The sequence below is a fragment of the Amphiura filiformis genome, chromosome 10, assembly GCF_039555335.1.
Source record: "Amphiura filiformis chromosome 10, Afil_fr2py, whole genome shotgun sequence".
Classification (NCBI taxonomy): domain Eukaryota; kingdom Metazoa; phylum Echinodermata; class Ophiuroidea; order Amphilepidida; family Amphiuridae; genus Amphiura; species Amphiura filiformis.
In genome coordinates, this window is record NC_092637.1 from 58850375 (window position 1) to 58868627 (window position 18253).

Consider the following 18253-nt stretch of genomic DNA (forward strand, 5'->3'; position numbering starts at 1 on the left):
TTACATGTTGCTACCTTCAGTAGATAGCTACTATTTAAATAACATGCTGCTATCTTCAGTAGACAACTCAGAATGGAATGACATGTTGCTATAATTGTTACGAGTCGTTAATAACTCAAGGCCAAAAACAATTAGGTTAACATTATTTGAATCTTGAATCGAAAAAAAAAATTAAAATTTCAAAAATTTCAGAATTGTAATTTTTCATTACCATATTGGAATCAGCATGAAAAATGCATTAAAATGAGTACAAACAAATATCTCAAAACTCTCAAGGACTTTTTATGTTGAAGTCTATGGCCAGCACGCAGAGCATTAAGTATGATTTGACAATAATTTTATGAGTGAACAAAATACATACAATCAGTCCGAATCAACTAAATAGACCTTTTTTTATGTCGGACATATCTAGGCATTAACAGCTGAAATCTAGGAGATAACGCTGACGAAACTTCGGCTACGTACAAGTGACCTGGTGAACGAAGGGGTTGCCGTAGATAGCTGTTCGGGGTATTTTTACAGGACAGGCAAGTGTAGCCGACAATCGGGCGTTCAATACCCTGATCGGAACCGCCTGTAAACGAGGTCTTTTATCATAGATCATCAGTCGGCTGCGGAGCAGGCGACTACAAGCTTTCTCCAACTAATGCGATCTTGGGCAAGCGAAACAATTTTGTTTGGCTGCAGCATCCCTTCAGTATCTCCCAGGAGGTGCTGGACATACTGTAAGTACAGTGTACGCGGCCATCCCGGTTTCCTCTTCCCATGTGGTGGAATATAAAGCGCATATTCTTTCACAGGCTCGCCATCTTCAAGACGCAGTATATGGCCGAGAAATTTGAGTTGATGAATCTTGACTCTGGCAACCAGTGGAGTGGTGTTGGTCAGGTTGTAGATGGTTTCATTTGGAATCCGATCCACACGCTTAATGTTTAACATGACTCTGTAGCAAGATGTTGCAAATGCATTGATCTTGTTTTCCATGTCCTTGGTAATTACCCATGACTCGCACCCATACAGAAAGACAGTAACACACGTTGTCTGAAACAGCTTGATTTTTGTTTCGATTGGCAAGGACGGGCTTCTCCAAAGGCGTTCCAGTTTCCAGAAAGCTGCCCAGGCTAGTGCTTTTCTTCTTTTTAGGTCTCCAACACTAGAGCCCATCTTGGAACCCAACTACTTGAAGTCTGTGACATGGTTGATGGTACTACCATAGACTTCAAGTGCTGGTTGGGTGTTACAATTTGCAGTCATATATTCTGTCTTAGGTGCGCTGATGACAAGGCCTAGATCTGCTGCTGCAGTTGCAGTCCTAGTAAGCTGTGACTGGGCCCGGTCTATGGAAGATTCCAGCAGGGCAATATCATCAGCAAAATCCAGGTCATTCAGCATCTTGGCAGGATACCTGCTTGACCGACTTGGGTAGGTAACAATTCCAGCGTCAATTCCAGAAGTTGATTTCATCAGAAGGTAGTCTACCAGGATAATGAACAGGAATGGTGCCAACACATCACCATGAAGCACTCCAGTTGTTACTTGTTACGGGGAGAGCGGATTATTATTTTTTGGTCCTGCGGGAAATCGAACCCGAGACCTATCGCACCAAAGGCAAAGACCTTAACCAGTGTTCCACGCTGCTCCCTAGACTGTTTTGTAATGTTATTTAACTAGCTTGTTGATATCAAGGTTCTGTTGTATATCCTGATTCACTTGTCCTGCGAAATCCACTGAAGTCTTGTGTTTATAAATCCTTTCCGTATAAAATCATTGCACAGATGACAATCTACAATATGGTGCTGTTTTCACCAATCACTCACTTTCTTCAGGAAAACATGCCACCTGTATATCCGCTCTGTATAAAAAGACTAGTTCGCGTCTGAAATTCTTACAACTAGACAGAAAATGTCGTACTGCGCAGGTCGGCAACCAATAACGACGCGCCTTTGCCCTGACGTCAGACGCGAACTTTTTAATCTCAGTCTTTTATTATATCTTTAAAACAAACGTGTTTTCTTAAAGACACTAAATTACAATTTTGTTTTCTTTTTCATTCATTCATCTCTCTTTTCATTCAATATTAAAATACTTAAAGAAATGAAGCTCATACAAACTGGCATTATAATAAAGGAGAGAAAAAATCAGAACCGTTCGGATTCGAACCAGCGCGCATCCACGATTACATGTCGCTGAGTTCACCACCACACGCCATAACAGCTCATGGCGGATCTGCCGGCGAATTGAACATGTAGTGATTTTATTCTCTCGAAAATATCTCACGGCCAATGTAATTTTTTATTATAATTAGAGAGGGCGGCCTATCTGCTGTGCCCTAGCAGGACATCAGTCAATATGAGCCATTAAATATTAAATGCGAGGATCCATAGGATTCATGCCTGAGAAAATATATAATAACTAAAGAAACAACAAACACAAAGCAAAACAACAAACACAAACATTGAATGAGGAGGTATTCCAGAATTCTGGATGGCCTGTATTCAGTACCCCCTGGCCTAAATTAAGTTTCAATACAACAACAACAACAGGAACAAAATATACCTGTTTATTAGTCAAAAATATGCAAGAAACTATAATACTACATTAAATACGTACAGATAATAAGATACACAATGAAAATTACCGTAGTCAGATGGAAAATTTTGTTCTGCGTATTTTGATACCTAATTTTGTTACGATCCTCATACCCATTTGAATGGTAGATGGTACAGTTTCAAAACTTTGGTGTTAAGTCTGTGTAAAACGTTTTTTGATTCAAATATGGACTATATGGTATACCGTAAAACCTCGTCTACAAGCATATATGGTGTTTTTGATGAAAGATAAATTAATACGAAACAGCCGTAAATATGCCAATATAATAGATTGGTCTTACATTAAAACTTGTTCTTATATGCTTGTATTGGTAATGTATTTGCTCAAACTCCATAATATTATATTTTTGTCGAAGGATGGGGCCTGGATTAATTTAATCTGCGGCACTTACGGAGAGACCCCGTAATGGGCTATTCCAGTTGAAATCCACACTACCCCTGTGAAAGATTCTGGAAATATCTTCCACAGGGGGAGTATGAATTTCAAATTAATTGGTTTGGGTCAATCACTTTGAAACACATACTCCCCCTGTATTATGGCTTTCCCTATATCTTCCACAACTGGAGTGAGTGTTTTGAATGGACGCTACCCAAATGCCTATTCTCTTTGAAACTCACACTACCTCTGTGGAAGATATTTCTAAAATCTATATGTATTTTAAATGGAATTGCCCAATTTGTATTACTTTTTAAGAAGCAAGGACTTGATTTTTGTGGACAAATGGCTCACTTTACTGGAACATGTCACATTGTTCTAATATGTCATTAGCTGGCTGAGCACGTGGTACATCACTAGCTTTGCTGGTTAAGATTGCAGATTATATACAGCTACACAAGATTGCGTACCAGAACAGGAAACCATCAGTTGCTTGCCATCTGCTGCTGCTGTGAATGCAAGACATCTTGGATAACCTGGTATGCTGATGGAGATATCTCCTAGGTATTCACCAGATACGGAGAAGCAATGAATGCTCTTATTACTTAAGTTACAAATGCAGATGATGTCCTCGATGCAGGCAATTCCCGCAATGTCCCAGCTTTGTACATGAGTTGGATGGTTGACTGTGTGCAACACTTGTCCTGTACTGTCAACAATATGCACTGAATCGTCACTGAACCAGTCACTTATAATGATTGCATCTTCTGATGTCACAGCTAGCGACCATGGAGAAATGTCTACTTTGATGCTCCCAATGTGAAACCCATCTTGCATGTGTTTGCTGATATATCTCTGCTTGGTTTCTCCTACCAGTAATTGACCCTTAGCATCCATGGTTAGACCTACCAGATGAGTGTATTCATTAGCTGAGGATTTGAATTGAGGTGATACTGCAGGCCACTTGGTTGTATACTCTCCATCAGGATTATAGACTTGAACGAACTGTGTAACATTTGTAATGAACAAACTACCACCCGAGCTTATTCTGACTTCTCTAGGCCATGGGTGTACCTCATATCCTTCTCCTTGTTGCGGCTTGATATCCAGGCTTAATTTGTGCACTCCTTGTTGACTGTACACCTGTAACTTTACTGCACTACTATCTGCTACATACACATCTCCTTGATGATTGACTGCAATTCCACATGGCTTTACCAGCTTAGTAGGTCCATCCTCACCAATCTTCTTCTCAAGCGTCCAGGGACCATCAAGTATCTGACGTTGTCTAGCTGCTGTGACTAGTGCATCAGATATCTGTGAGCAGATATGCCAGAAAAAATATCAAATTATTTTTGATATATTGAAAATGTATAATTTTCTATTAAGGGTACTTGAGCCCCTTATTTGAACAACAGTTTTTGGTGGCGTCAAGAGCTTACTCTATAATTAGGACTTGACACACTCATTCGCAGTTGGGTATATATAAGAGTCACTGGTTAGTCCTAACCTAGTCCTAAATCTCATCAAGGGACTAATGAACCCATTTTGTATTTTTGACAAGCGTACCTTTGACTAGCGAGCCTTACTTGGACTCTTGAGCCTTAGTGGTCACTTCCCTTATATTGCTTGTGGGTATTGGTCCACATACATACAATACAACCATCTGAAGAGTCTACATGACCCTTTAAACCCGAGGTTAACTTACCATTGAAAGCACATCATCAATACTGGGCCTCTTGCGCCAGTCTACTTCCCAACATTTCCTCAACAAATCAGCAATTGGCCGAGGGCAGTCTGGAGGGATTGGTGGACGTTCGTTGTCACTGCAGATTCTCATCACAACAACTTGTGGTTCTAAACCCTGAAAGGGCACCTCAAGTGTCAACAGTTCCCAAACAACTACACCGTAGGAGTGGATATCATATGTAGGCGATAGCTTCAGATCTTTCATCAATTCAGGGGCCATCCAGGGGTAGGAAGCTGACTGTGTTGCGTTACTCATTGTTTCTTTAAGGTTCTTTGCTATCCCAAAATCAGTCAACTTTAAGATGTTTCCATCGGCGATCAAGTAGTTGGGCGATTTCACATCTTTATGCAATATCTCCATTTCTCTAAGATATTTTAGCGGTAGCGCAGCCTGCTTTGCCAAATCACAGACTTGATATAATGGTAGTCTCTTACTCTGACGCTGATCTAGATAGGACTTCAGCGAGCTACCTGTGCAGAGCTCCATGATCAGAAAGTAATCGGGACTCTCGTCAACAACCGCTAACAGCTTCACTATATTTGGATGGTCAAGTTTGGACATGATTTCAACCTCACTTGGATTCACTCTATAAAGTCTCTTTACAGCAACCTCTTGTCGTTTCAATAGCGACTGCCTCCAAGTTGCTTGGTAGACAGTGCTGAAACCACCTTCACCAAGTTCAGGTCCAAAAGTCAAGGCAGATCGTTTCACTTTCAAATAAGCCATCATCGAGGTATCTGTGTGTTATAAATAAATAAAAGCACAAAAAATAGGATTTTAACGAACAAAGAAGGAGCTTCTTGAATCAGCCTCACCTGCTTTGCAAAAATAATCTCTTTGACAATGTTTTTGGTCAAAACGCTTTAATAACATGTCATGAAAACATTTGAAAAATGTTTTATATGAATAAACACTACAACAAAATTTTAAAAATGTGAAAAAGTTATTGTAAAATATTTTTTTGCAAACAAGAAAAACAAACCACAGTCATTAGTATGTTCACATATAGGTCTAAATTATTGTTACTACGTCTATATAGGGCATTTTTCATTTGAGGTCAAAAATCATTAAGGGGTCACTTCCGATCTAAAACCAAATACTGTCAACAATTTTCATTAGCCAGGAAAAACATAGCAGAGAGCCGGTATGTAAACACATGAATTGTGGTTACCAAGTGTAGTAGTTTTTGATATTGGGATAAAGTTAATTAAGGGGTCACTTCCGGTCTGAGTCGAAATACCTTCAAAATGCATCTTCTGCGACAAACAACATAAGCTGGGGGACGCCAATTGCACACATACATTGATAGCCATGTCTATAGGGTGTTTACAGATTTGGGTTCAAATGTCTCTCAGGGGCCATTACCAGTCGACAACAACGAACGACTCTATTTGTGATCGCATGACCACAGTTCTATCTAGATGTATGATATTGTATGTTTGTGTATTGAATTCAACAGGGTCCATCTTGCCTGATCAGTCAGCTAAGATGGACCCATCCTCTGGAATTTTACAGTATCACATCATTTATTTGTAATCAAATATTTTCCTACTATTTGAATGCAAATTTCGGGCCCCGTGATTGGGCCAATAAATCGCTGCACACCATCGTCGAACTGGGCCAATACTGGTGCTAAAATGGACAGGTTAAAATTACCGTTTCAAGCTTGCTCTCTTTCCCCCTTTTCTCTCTTCTTACTCTAACATGATTCTCACTCTCTTACCCACACACTGGCAAGTTCAGCCAGAAAATATATTCTTGTCCAGCTTTTCAGAAAAGTACTAGCCCAGTTTTTTTTTATCCAGGTTACATCAACAAATTTAGTAATTTCATCCTTCCATCTAACTTTGTGTCTTCCTGGGTGCCTAGTACCATTTCTAGGTATCCATTCTGTAACCAGTGTGGTCCATTGTCCATCTGATGCTCTAGCTAGGTGACCAGCCCAAGACCACTTCTTTTGTTTCACTGTCTGGATGACATCGGTGATGTGTCATGCTTCTGATTCACTCACTAGGTCTGTGATATTGCCTTTCTATTACTATGTTGCTATTGTGCCTAAAATTCCAGTTATGTCAAGGCAGCTCATAGCGCTATTTAAGCGAACGTTAACGGCATTTCCCTGATATATTAACCATTTTTATGCAACTTCAGTAACTTTTACAGATTTTTTTTCAGGTAACCGTTAACCCCATAGAAATTCACACTCCCTGTGTGGGAAATTGAAGTCATATCTTCCATACTGGGTGTATGGATTTCAACCGGAATAGCCCATTATTTCAACTTACTTAATAATAATATGATCAAACTGCATAAATGGCCATATTCTTGTGCTTTCATCGTTGAATCTTCAAACTAGAATTATCACCATGCATGATTGTGAACTTGTCTCTGCACTTGTTCATAGGCAACTGAACCAGGAAGTCTATTGTATTATATATAGCCCATAATATTGGGTATAGTCAGCTGGGGAATTTTTTAACGTGTTTTTTGTGTTGTTTTTTTCATGCTCCAGTGATTTCAAATTGAACTTGCTTTTTATTTTGTATGTATTTTGTTTTTATTGAATTTATATATAGAAGTAGTATTTTAAAGTTCATAACAAATTTTTCATTAAAATTTACTTTAAAAAAATCAATAATAAATTAATAAAATAATAAATAATAAAATGGGTACTATATATCAAGTCATTGTAACCATTATTATAACCATGACCTTTCGTGTGTGTGTGTGGGGGTGGGGGGATAAAATAGAAAAATCCAGACAAAATTGTGTTCAATGAAAGGCCTATATTCAGTGATCCCAGCAAAAGTATTAAAAAAATAAATTGTGTATAAATTACTTGACGGATAATTCGTTAAAATTGAATATTTTTGAAATGAATATTTGGCAAAAAAAAAATGTTGCTATCTTTAGTAGATAACTAAGTATTAAATACTGGTATGTTGTTATCTTCAGTAGATAGGTAAGTATTAAATACTACTATGTTGCTATCGTCAGTAGAAAAGTAAGTATAAATACCCTGATGCCGCAATCTTCAGTAGACATTAGATACTGGTATGTTGTTATCTTCGGTAGATAGCTAAGTATTAAATACTACTATGTTGCTGTCTTCAGTAGATAGCTGTATGAAATTAAATACGGCTATGTTGCTGTATTCATTAGATAGCTAAGTAATAAATACTGGTAAATTGTTATCTTTAGTAGATAGCTAAGTATTAGATACTGGTATATTGCTATCTGCAATAGATAGCTAAGTATTAAATACTACTATGTTGCTGTCTTCAGTAGATAGCTATATGTATTAAATACTGTTATGTTGCTATTTCTAGTAGATATATATGTATTAAATACATAGCTATCTACTGTTATTTTATATATTGTTATCTTCAGTAGATAGCCAAGTATTAAATACTGGTATGTTGCTATCTTCAGTAGATAGCTAAGTATTAGATACTGTATGTTGCTATCTTCAGTAGATAGATAAGTATTAATTAGATACTGGTAAATTATCTTTAGTAGATAGCTAAGTATTAGATACTGATGTGTTGCTGTCGTCAGTTGATAGCTATATGAAGTTAAATATCGGTATATTGTTATCTTCAGTAGATAGGTAAGTATTAAATACTGGGATATTGTTATCTTCAGTAGATAGGCAAGTATTAAAAACTGATATGTTGCTATCTTCAGTAGATAGGTAAGTATTAAATACTGGTATGTTCTTGTTGAGAAACAAGATTAAATCTAGTCAACCAGATAAACATACCTTGGAGTAACCAACGTTGCGGCCAGATCCACTGACCTTCAGCTGGGTTGTTGGTCCTTGTTGGTTGTAAAATGTGGTTTGAAATGAAATTGAGACACAGAAAAAGTAATAATAATAATAATAAAAAAAAACATTAAAATTATAAATTATAAATTAAAAACTAAAAAAAAATTGGGTCGGTCGGTGGAGGGCAAGCAAACAGATTTTTTGGCCTTATGGTACTGCGCCTTTCATACCTCTGTCCCTGGGTTCTGTCACTAGCGCTGAGTGATGCTAAATAGAAAGGTGTGTGTTGGCATGGTGTTGGTCCAAAGTCAGTGGTCAGCGGTTTTCTGTAAAGGCAGAAATGACTGGCATTTTGTGTACCCAAATATTCTGACATGCATGGTCAGCTTACTAAATGAACCATGTAAACCTGGCCATGAATAGCAAAGAAAATAATTATATGTCAAAGCCAAGGTTAAAGGTTAAGTACGTCCAGTTTATAGTCACCAAAATGGCGAACTTGCAAACTCTGTTCAGTTACATGGCTAGAGGTTTGGATATCCGTACAATACTCCTAGGGTTGATCGTTTTTCTTGTTTTGTCATGGATTGTGAGTAGTTATCGAAACCAGGTCCAAAATCTCCCACCAGGGCCCATGGCCTGGCCTCTTATTGGCTGCTTACCACAACTTTTGTTTATGTGTTTTAAGACAAAAAGCATCGATCATATAAAATCGCATCTGTGTGAGACGTATGGGCCTGTGTGTAACGTGCCATTGCCATTTGGTATTAATGTAGTACTCGTCAGTGGGTATAATGCTGTCAATGAATTGTTCAGGAGTCCACAATTTGACCAACGAGTACCTGTTCCACGTTTGGATTTACCTGAGGAGGTCTTGAATGGGGCAGGTAAGCTGATTTTAAATTGTGTCATTTATATGTGAGGTGCCGTAGAAATGATCATATCGCAATAGGTTTGAACAATGTTTGAATATATCGCACTGCACTAGTACCGGGTGTCCCAAAAGTAACTTAACATTGTGAATTTGCCATAACTTGCGTTGGGTTAATAGTGTTGTTACAAAAATTGCACAGTATGTAGATAATTCTTTTAGAAATGTTATGATAACAAACATGCCTATGTGGTCATGACCCTTTGGCATAAAATTAACGGATATCTACCGTACCGTAAAACCCACTTTTATAAACGCAAAATAAGTCTCGTCATTTGAGACGTGATAACACGATATAAACGTGTTATCGTTTTAAAATCTGTTTTGTTTAATTTTGCTGTGTTGGATTGATTGTTTGTTTGTTTTCAATGCGTAATCTTCATTTTCTGTTTTATCGATGAACAGTTGTACGCGGTACGTTGTTCTCCATTGAAAGTCGACGTACTGATCGTCTTGGGCTTTTCGCCACCGCTCTTCGTATGACATCGATGTTTGTAGCCGATCTTCCTGTTCTTCCACGTCCTGCCCGAGGTAGATCATGAACAGATCCAGATGATAGGAATTTTTGCACTAGTTGCTGGATTGTATTTCGGCTGGGTGCATAATTTACATTAAAATGTTCCTTAAACTTTGCTTGAGTGAGTTTGTCCGACTTTGTCTCGGCAAAGAACCATACGATCTGAATCCGTTGATCTATAGGAAATTCATCTTCACTTCAACTGTTTTAAAGTAAAGTTTAATATTGCCAATATATCCTAATTATAATTTAAAACAGCAGTCACGCTTACCCTAGGCCATGTAATCCATGAATGTTCATACCTAAATGTAGCGTGTGCAGTGAGTGAACTAACTCTATTGTTCAGGGAAGCACATCATTCATGTGCTTGAACAAATAACATATGAGCTTGCTTTTGTGGGTATGATGCACACATGTACAGTCGCACAGTAAGGTCAAGGGGTCATCAATAATGCTGTTTTTGGTATCAGAAGAATTCTAAAAGATCAATCTATGTGAATATGTTCTCCATTTTGGTATAAAGTAGGAAATATTTGAGATATGGCAAATTCACAATGTTAAGTTACTTTTGGGACACGCTGTACGTTCACGCGGTACCTCTGCATTGAACCATAGACATCAAAGAACAGGGATAAAAACCGGGATTGTAATTCTATAGAATATTCATATATGAATTAAATTTAAATGTTTAAATGTCGGGTGATGGTATATAAAGGGTATTACAAAACATTCAAAAACAATTGTTTGAAAACTACTGCAAAATGTTCTAACGTGATGTTAGCTAGCTAAGTGTTAAAATGTTTGCAAAACTTATTTTACAATATCTTTTTGACAACATTTTAAAAATGTTGCTACATTGTCTTTTCATACAAAACGTTTATAAAACCCGACATTTAATGTTATTTAAACGTTTTTATCAAAACCAAAACCCTAAATATATTATGTTTAAAACGTATTGTGTTTGGTGGGGACACATACCGTAAAGATTCGCCTAATGGCACACATGGGCTCCTTTGCCTTGGGGAAAATTTCATGTACAAATAGAGAGCTCTTTCCACTGAACAAGAATTAAGGGTCCGAGGATTTTTACGGGAGGGTACTTTTAGTTTGTGCCTAAAATTTCATTTATATCAAGGGAGCAGTATAGTGCATTCACTCGCACCATGTTAAAGCCATATTATAACATTTGCTGAGGAAGACGCCCTCACTGAATTTTTAAAATTCCTTCTTTTACACGATTAAATTGTACTTTATTAAACCAATATACCCTGCAAAAATCAAGACTCTAGGTGCTGTAGTTTTGTCAAAATCCGAGATTTTGAATAAAACGCCGGAACCGGCGCTTTATTATTACGATGGAATTATTAGTCGAACACATACACGATGTTCATAACACACATACGTACACGGCGTGCGGGACAACAAAGGGTCGTACCACAACATGACCGAAGGAGTGGTACGTATTGGCGACATATGCGCTGGTAGTGAATTCCAATTTTCTTTGCTTTGCCGTAGTTGTTCGGCTCAAAAATAAAAGGGGATATATCTGACAGTAAAAGCTAACATTTTATGGCAAATAAATGCTAATCTATTTGTTTGAAAATGTTATAATATGGCTTTAACTGAAGCTCGTTATTATCTTGTTACAGGTGTTCTCCTGTCAGTGGGTGAGCTGTGGCAAGAACACCGTAGATTTTCAATGACAGTTCTTAGATCATTCGGAGTAGGAAAAAGAAGCTTTGAAGATCAAATTGCTACAGAGACTGAATACCTCATGAAAGAAATCAGCTCAACACAAAGCAACCCTTTTGACCCAAGTCTTCTTCTCAGCAATGCTACGTCCAATATCATCTGCTCTGTTGTCATTGGGAAGCGATTTGAATATGACGATCCTGAATTAAAGGATTTGCTGCATTCTGTTGAAGAGATTTTGAGACACAGCGCTATCACCATTTCATTTGTATTTGCGCCAAAACTTGTATACTACCTGACCATGATTCCTTTTCTGCCTAAGGGGCCGTTGCCATTCATGATATCAGTTCGTCGAAAACTTCATGAGATCGTGATTGAACATCGTGATACTTTTGACAGCGAAAATTTACGAGATTACATTGATGTCTATTTGAATGATATGCAGATGAAGTTAGGTCAAGAATTGCCCACTCATTTTAGCGATGTCGAACTACGTGCAGTGATTGGTGATTTCTTTGGTGCTGGGACAGAGACGACTGCAACCACCTTACGATGGGCTTTATTATACATGCTGAAGTATCCAGCAGTACAGAAAAAAGTCCATGAAGAACTTGACTCAGTAATTGGACGAGATCGCTTACCCAAGATGTCTGACAAACCTAATCTGCCTTGCACAGTCGCGGTTATCCACGAGATACAGCGATTTGCAAGTATCTTCTTGCCTTTTCTGCGATATGCAAATCAAGATGTAGCCGAATTTCAAGGCTTTGCTATTCCCAAAGGATCATATATGCAAGCCAGCCTGTACAGTGTTTCACGAGATGCTTCCATCTGGCGGGATCCAGATGAATTCAAACCAGAGAGATTTCTAGATGAGAGAGGAAATGTCATAAAGATTCCAGAAAATATGGCCTTTGGAGCAGGTATGAAAAAAAAAAATCACAATCGTTTTGAAGAATCACGTTTGCTTAAAATGCAGTCATATTGTATACATTATTTATAGCCTCCTATATCAGCCAATCAAAAGAGCGGTTAGAAAAATACGCGTAGAATTGATCCATTTTCCTTGGAGGTGGGTGTTGTGTTTGCTGGGACATTCCTGTCACGTAGCATAGTTAGTTTATTAAGTCTATTAAGGGCTCGGATAGCAACGTTTGCATACTATGTTTTCTGGGACATGAGAGCACACCAGACATATCGAATTGCATTCTGAAAGATCTAAAAATGTTAGGTGTTTTGAGGGGAAGTTTGTATCTTCAATACGAAAGGTCAAAATTTTTAAAGGATCGCCGGCTTTTTCTCCCAGCTACATACACTTTAAGTACATATCATTAGATTAATTAAGTTCATTTCGAGGATTGTTAAATGTCAAAAATAAAACAATATACAATTTTAATCATGAATTTCAAAAAATCGAAATTATTTGATATCAGAAGGACATTCCTCGTATTCAAAATGCAATTCGATATGTCTGATGTGCTCTCGTGTCCCAGAAAAAATACTGTGTAAACGTTGCTATCCGAGCCCTTAAGGGGCGGTTAAGAATGATTACAAAGTGCATAAAACGATGGTCACATTTTTCTGCTCTTTCTTTCTTCTCCTTCTTCCATCCAGGTAAACGTGTATGCTTAGGAGAGCAACTTGCCCGCATGGAGCTCTTCCTCTTCTACACTCATCTCATGCATCGATACACCATCAAGAAACCGGCTGGGATGGATATTGTGAATATCCAGTATAAGCCAACGGTGATCAAAACACCGTTTCCTTACAATATATGCGCTATTGATCGTACTTAAAGAAGGCCGGTGGTTATGTGTATATGTATTGGCGGCTGCCATCGGGGTGGGGGTAGAGTGCCTACCCCTGACAAGGAAAAACAAAAGCAATCAAAAGAGAAAAGACAAAAAAGTAGATAGCTAAGTATTGAATACTGCTATGTTGCTATTTTCAGTTGAAAGCTAAGTAGTAAATTACAGTTATGTTGCTATATTTAGTAGATAGCCAAGTATGCCTATTTAATGCTGCTATGATTCTATCTTCAGTCGATAACTAAATGTTAAATACTGTTATGTTGCTATCTTCAGTTGATAGCTAAGTATTAGATACTGTTATATTGATATCTTCAGTAGAAAGCTAAGTATTACATACATGTTGCTATCTTTAGTACACAGCTAAGTATTAAATACTGCTATGTTGCTTTTTCAGTAGATAGCTAAGTATTTTAAAATACTGTTATGTTGCTATCTTCAGTAGATAGCTAAATATTGTTATACTGCTATATTCAGTAGATAGACAAGTTGTAAAAACTGCTATGTTGGTATCTTCAGTAGATAGCCAGATATCAAATACTCTTATGTTGCTTTCTTCAGATGGGAAAACACAGACTGTCGCAAGGTGGAATGGAGTCAGAGAAGCCGAACAAAGAGAGCGACATCTGATACTGAATGAGATGTGCAGAGGTCAAACAGACATCAGAGCAGGCCTTGGTTTAGAACCAGAAACTATTAAAAGACACGAACCCCCGAGAACACAAAAAATGCCTCATTAGTCTGCTAGAAGACGTAGGTAAAGATGACATGCTTGTGTACCTCTATGGCGGCGCCAAACAAGGACAATGGCTCAGATGGGACTCTGCCATGCAAGTAGATTCATCTTGAAAGAAACTCCTATGGACACCAGAGCTCCTATCATTCTATGTCAGTGCTATCCACGACCAAATTCCATCACCGGTTAATTTTAGACTCTGGGGAAAGACCAAACTTGGATCCTGCCATTTCTGTCATCATAATAACTATACTCTATTCCATCATGCAACTATTCAGACACTTCATTGAAGAGGCTAATCAGGAGATACCAAAAATATGACTACTGTCAAATTCCGAAACAGTTATCACCACTGTCATAAAACCTGTCAAATGCCAATGCAAGAAAGAAATACAAATACCAAGATCTTGTAGCTGACTGCGAAAATAGGGGACGGTGTACTCACTACTTCCCAATTGAAATGGGAAGCAGAGGTATCTATAACACATCTCTGACAAAATGCATCGCCGCTCTTGGAGTACCAGGTGGAAAGGGACGTAACATCATGGATGTGGCCTATAAAACTGCACTCAGTATCCTAGAAGAATTCCGACAGACAGACCTGATTCAAAGCTGGAAACCGTCTCCAATTGAAGTTAAAGAAGACGTACCAGCACAAGACACTCAGACCTAAAAATGCTAACACTTCAACTGATAGTAAGACTAGGTTCATGTGACCAGTTCCAGCAGTGCAAGCTCCGCTCAGGTTACTCTAGCTCTAGGGCCATTGACTTGGCACGCTGATTTACGCCACTCTTACCAGCTGTTCCTCGCCTGAAAATAATATGGAGTGCCCAATCTCTGATGACGGTGTAATTAAATCTATATCAGAGGGAAGCGGAACGGTTTGGATCCCTTAAAACTGGTTTAACACCGCCACCAGAGTCTGGACCTAAGTCCAGAGACCTTAGAGAATTATTGTTTGATGCCTACCCAAGACAAGGAGATATGCAGCTCAAGAAATACTTCCCGACACACCTTCAAAGAGGCATTGGGCTATTCCATTTAAAATCCACACTACCCCTGTGGAAGATTTTGGAAATATCTCCCACAGGGGGAGTATGAATTTCAAATGGAATGAACACATTATGCAGCTCCATTTGAATTTCATACATTTCATGTTGAGAAAGATTCAACATGAATCTTCCACTGAGGGAGGGTGGGTTACAAATGGAGCTGCTAATGTGTTCAATTTGAAATTCATACTCCTTCTGTGGCAGATTTTTCCAAAATCTTCCACAGGGGTAGTGTGGTTTTTAAATGGAATAGCCCATTGTAATGAAGTACTCATCTGTATAAGGGTGAAATAAGGCTCCGAAGGTGATTGAGCTGGTGCTCTACCAATTAATTACTTATCAGTAGGCCTATTTAATACTATGTTGCTATCTTCAGTAGATAGCTAATCTAGCATTAAAAAAATATCTTTTAAAACATTTTCAAAGGAACATTTTTAAACATTAAAAAACCTTGTTGAAAAAAATGTTGAGTTATTGACAGATATTGAAAATAATCACGATGGCAGACTTGCTCTTGAGATAATGGCATTTCACAGATAAATAAGATAAATAAAATGGTCAACATCTGAAATTTTTTGAAGTCATACGCCACATTTGGTTCAGATGGATATTTTATTTTTGAAAATATCACACACGATACAATGTACAAAAACATATTTGTATTAGCCCCTTCTCGAACACTAGAACCTTCTTGCATGCATAGATTAATATGCAAATTTTATATGCAGTTATTTTATTTTTAAAAAAAATAAAAATAAATAAATAAATAAATAAATAAATAAATAAATAAATAAATAAATAAATAAATAAATAAATAAATAAATAAATAAATAAATAAATAAATAAATAAATAATTAATTAATTAATTTTGGATTTACATCGTATTTTTTTTATATTTAACTGTCCTCGAAGTAAACTTTATAAATCTAATGATATGTACTTCAAGTGTATGTCGCTGGGAGGAGAAGCCGTCCATCATTTGAAAATTTTGACACTTCGTATTAAAAATACACATTTCTTTCCAAAAAGCCCTAAAGTTGTTAGTTCTTCTTTTAATAATGTGCCATAAATTTGTATTATATCGGAAATTTAAAAAAAAATCAAAATTATTTGATATCAGAAGGACATTCCTCGTATTTCAGAATGCAATTTGATGTGTCTGATATGCTCATGTCCAACAAAAAATATTGTGCAAACGTTGCTATCCGATCCCTTAAATTAGATTTGAACTGTCTGTGGTTATAACGTCTTTGTTCCAAAGTTCTGCTGAAGACGACTTGAAAGAACGACGTCCGGAAGAGTTGATGTTGGTGTGCAAACCAGAAAAGATTGTGAAGATGAACGTAAATTTCGAGTTGGTTAAGGGATCTGGAATGAGCGTTTTGAGCGTTTCGACAGTATTTTTTGTGGAACATGAGAGCACATCAGACATATCGAATTGCATTCTGAATATGAAGAATGTCTTTCTGATATCAATTAATTTTCATGTTTTGAAATTCACGATATAATACAAATTTTATGACAAATTATTAAAATTTGATATTTTTCACATTTTTGATATATAACAGTCCTCGTAGACCTAATTGTTTTGGTGTTTTGGGAAACAAATCCATATCTTCAATACGAAAGGGCAAAATTTTCAATCCCACCTGCATACACTTTAAGTATACATCATCAGACTTAAAGTTTACTTCGAGAACTGTTATTATCAAAAATATCAGTTTTTAATCATTTGCCATAAAATGTGTATTACATTGCGAATTTCAAAAACAAAACTATTTGATATCAGAAGGACATTCTTCGTATTCAGAATGCAATTCGATATGTCTGATGCGTTCTAATGTCCCACAATAAATACTGTCCAAACGTTCATACCCCAGCCCTTAATATAGTTCCTGTATACATTCTGGAGCAAGTCCGTGAATACAATTAAACATGTTAACAGAGAAAAGTAAGAAGAGTTTTATTAATGATAAAAATATAAGCTATGAACTGTTCTTTCATTGGCATTGTTCTATCCAACATGAATGAGTCAAACTACTCCCTATTCCAGAAAAATACAGAACTATTTTTTGGAATTAAAAATATTATCCTGTTTTGCCAAATGAAACATAGCTAAATCCTAATCCTTTAGTTAGTCCTAACTGGCAATAAAAGTCAAATTTTAATTTTTGGTCAATTTTTGGAAATAAGGGCCAAAAACATGCGTTTTTAGGGTGTTTTTCGTATGCTGTGATAAGACTAATTTCAGTTTATACAGTTTAATTTTTGGAAAAGACGTATTTCATTCCGATAACCGATAATTTAATTAGAGAAACACAAAAAAGTGAAAATTATAGCAAAATTTCGGCATATACTCAAGATTTTGAATGCTTAGACTTGTTCCAAGTCTTTGATTTTTGTGACTCGATTGTCAGAAAATATGCCGAATATGCACGTTTTTGGCCCTTTTTTCAAGAAATTAGTAAAATAGTGATTTTTTTCTTTTATTGCCAGTTAGGACTAACTAAAGGATTAGGATTTAGCTATGTTTTATTTTGCAGAACTTGATCATATTTTTTTAATCCTAAAAAATTAGTGCTGTATTTATCTGGAATGGGGAGTAGATGGTTCAGCATAGTCAAATGGGCAACGATATAATCAAAAGTTGTACAAAAGTTCTTAAACTTTAAAATTGGACAAATGACTCTACTTAAAGGAGGATTTTATGACATTTTTCAGTAGATATCCTCGAAAAAAGCTTATTCCCAAAAATTCATACGATTTTGCGTTTGCGAGTTATGCATGATTATGTGTATTACACTCCTCCATAGGTAGACTTGTTTCAAATCCTTTGGCGTCCATAGTTAGTGAATGTAAAATTCATGGAAGCTTTGCCATCTTCCAAAAATTTCTATTTGTTTCCAAAGTTTTGAAGTTATCTATTCTTTCAAAATAATTATTTACCATCATAACTTTGTGAAAATACATCTATTTGACATTTGAATTGCTATATAGTGGACTTTCTTAT

General features: G+C 36.9%; 2 protein-coding genes across 2 annotated transcripts; one reads left to right on the forward strand and one right to left on the reverse strand.

The window, feature by feature from the left end:
- Window positions 1-2668: 2668 nt before the first annotated feature.
- On the reverse strand, window positions 2669-7129 carry LOC140162329 (uncharacterized). Its single transcript, XM_072185558.1, has 3 exons — window positions 7021-7129; window positions 4694-5472; window positions 2669-4302 (listed from the first exon to the last, which is right to left on the reverse strand). Exons 1-3 carry the CDS (start codon window positions 7070-7072, stop codon window positions 3415-3417), a joined length of 1719 nt encoding a protein of 572 aa, XP_072041659.1. The 5' UTR covers window positions 7073-7129; the 3' UTR covers window positions 2669-3414.
- Window positions 7130-8994: 1865 nt separating this feature from the next.
- Window positions 8995-14861, forward strand: LOC140162008 (cytochrome P450 2C5-like). Its single transcript, XM_072185299.1, has 4 exons — window positions 8995-9391; window positions 11602-12567; window positions 13259-13376; window positions 14573-14861. Exons 1-4 carry the CDS (start codon window positions 8995-8997, stop codon window positions 14859-14861), a joined length of 1770 nt encoding a protein of 589 aa, XP_072041400.1.
- Window positions 14862-18253: the final 3392 nt, after the last annotated feature.

Bases quoted from the DNA above. Each gene is read 5' to 3' on its own strand.
- LOC140162329 (XM_072185558.1), bottom strand. From the start codon at position 7,072: ATGAAAGCACAAGAATATGGCCATTTATGCAGTTTGATCATATTATTA. The intron at 5,473-7,020 runs GTAAGTTGAAAT...TATAACACACAG, and splicing joins TTTGATCATATTATTATTAA to ATACCTCGATGATGGCTTAT. The intron at 4,303-4,693 runs GTAAGTTAACCT...ATCTGCTCACAG, and splicing joins TTGATGATGTGCTTTCAATG to ATATCTGATGCACTAGTCAC.
- LOC140162008 (XM_072185299.1), top strand. From the start codon at position 8,995: ATGGCGAACTTGCAAACTCTGTTCAGTTACATGGCTAGAGGTTTGGAT. The intron at 9,392-11,601 runs GTAAGCTGATTT...ATCTTGTTACAG, and splicing joins GGAGGTCTTGAATGGGGCAG to GTGTTCTCCTGTCAGTGGGT. The intron at 13,377-14,572 runs GTATAAGCCAAC...TGCCAATGCAAG, and splicing joins ATGGATATTGTGAATATCCA to AAAGAAATACAAATACCAAG.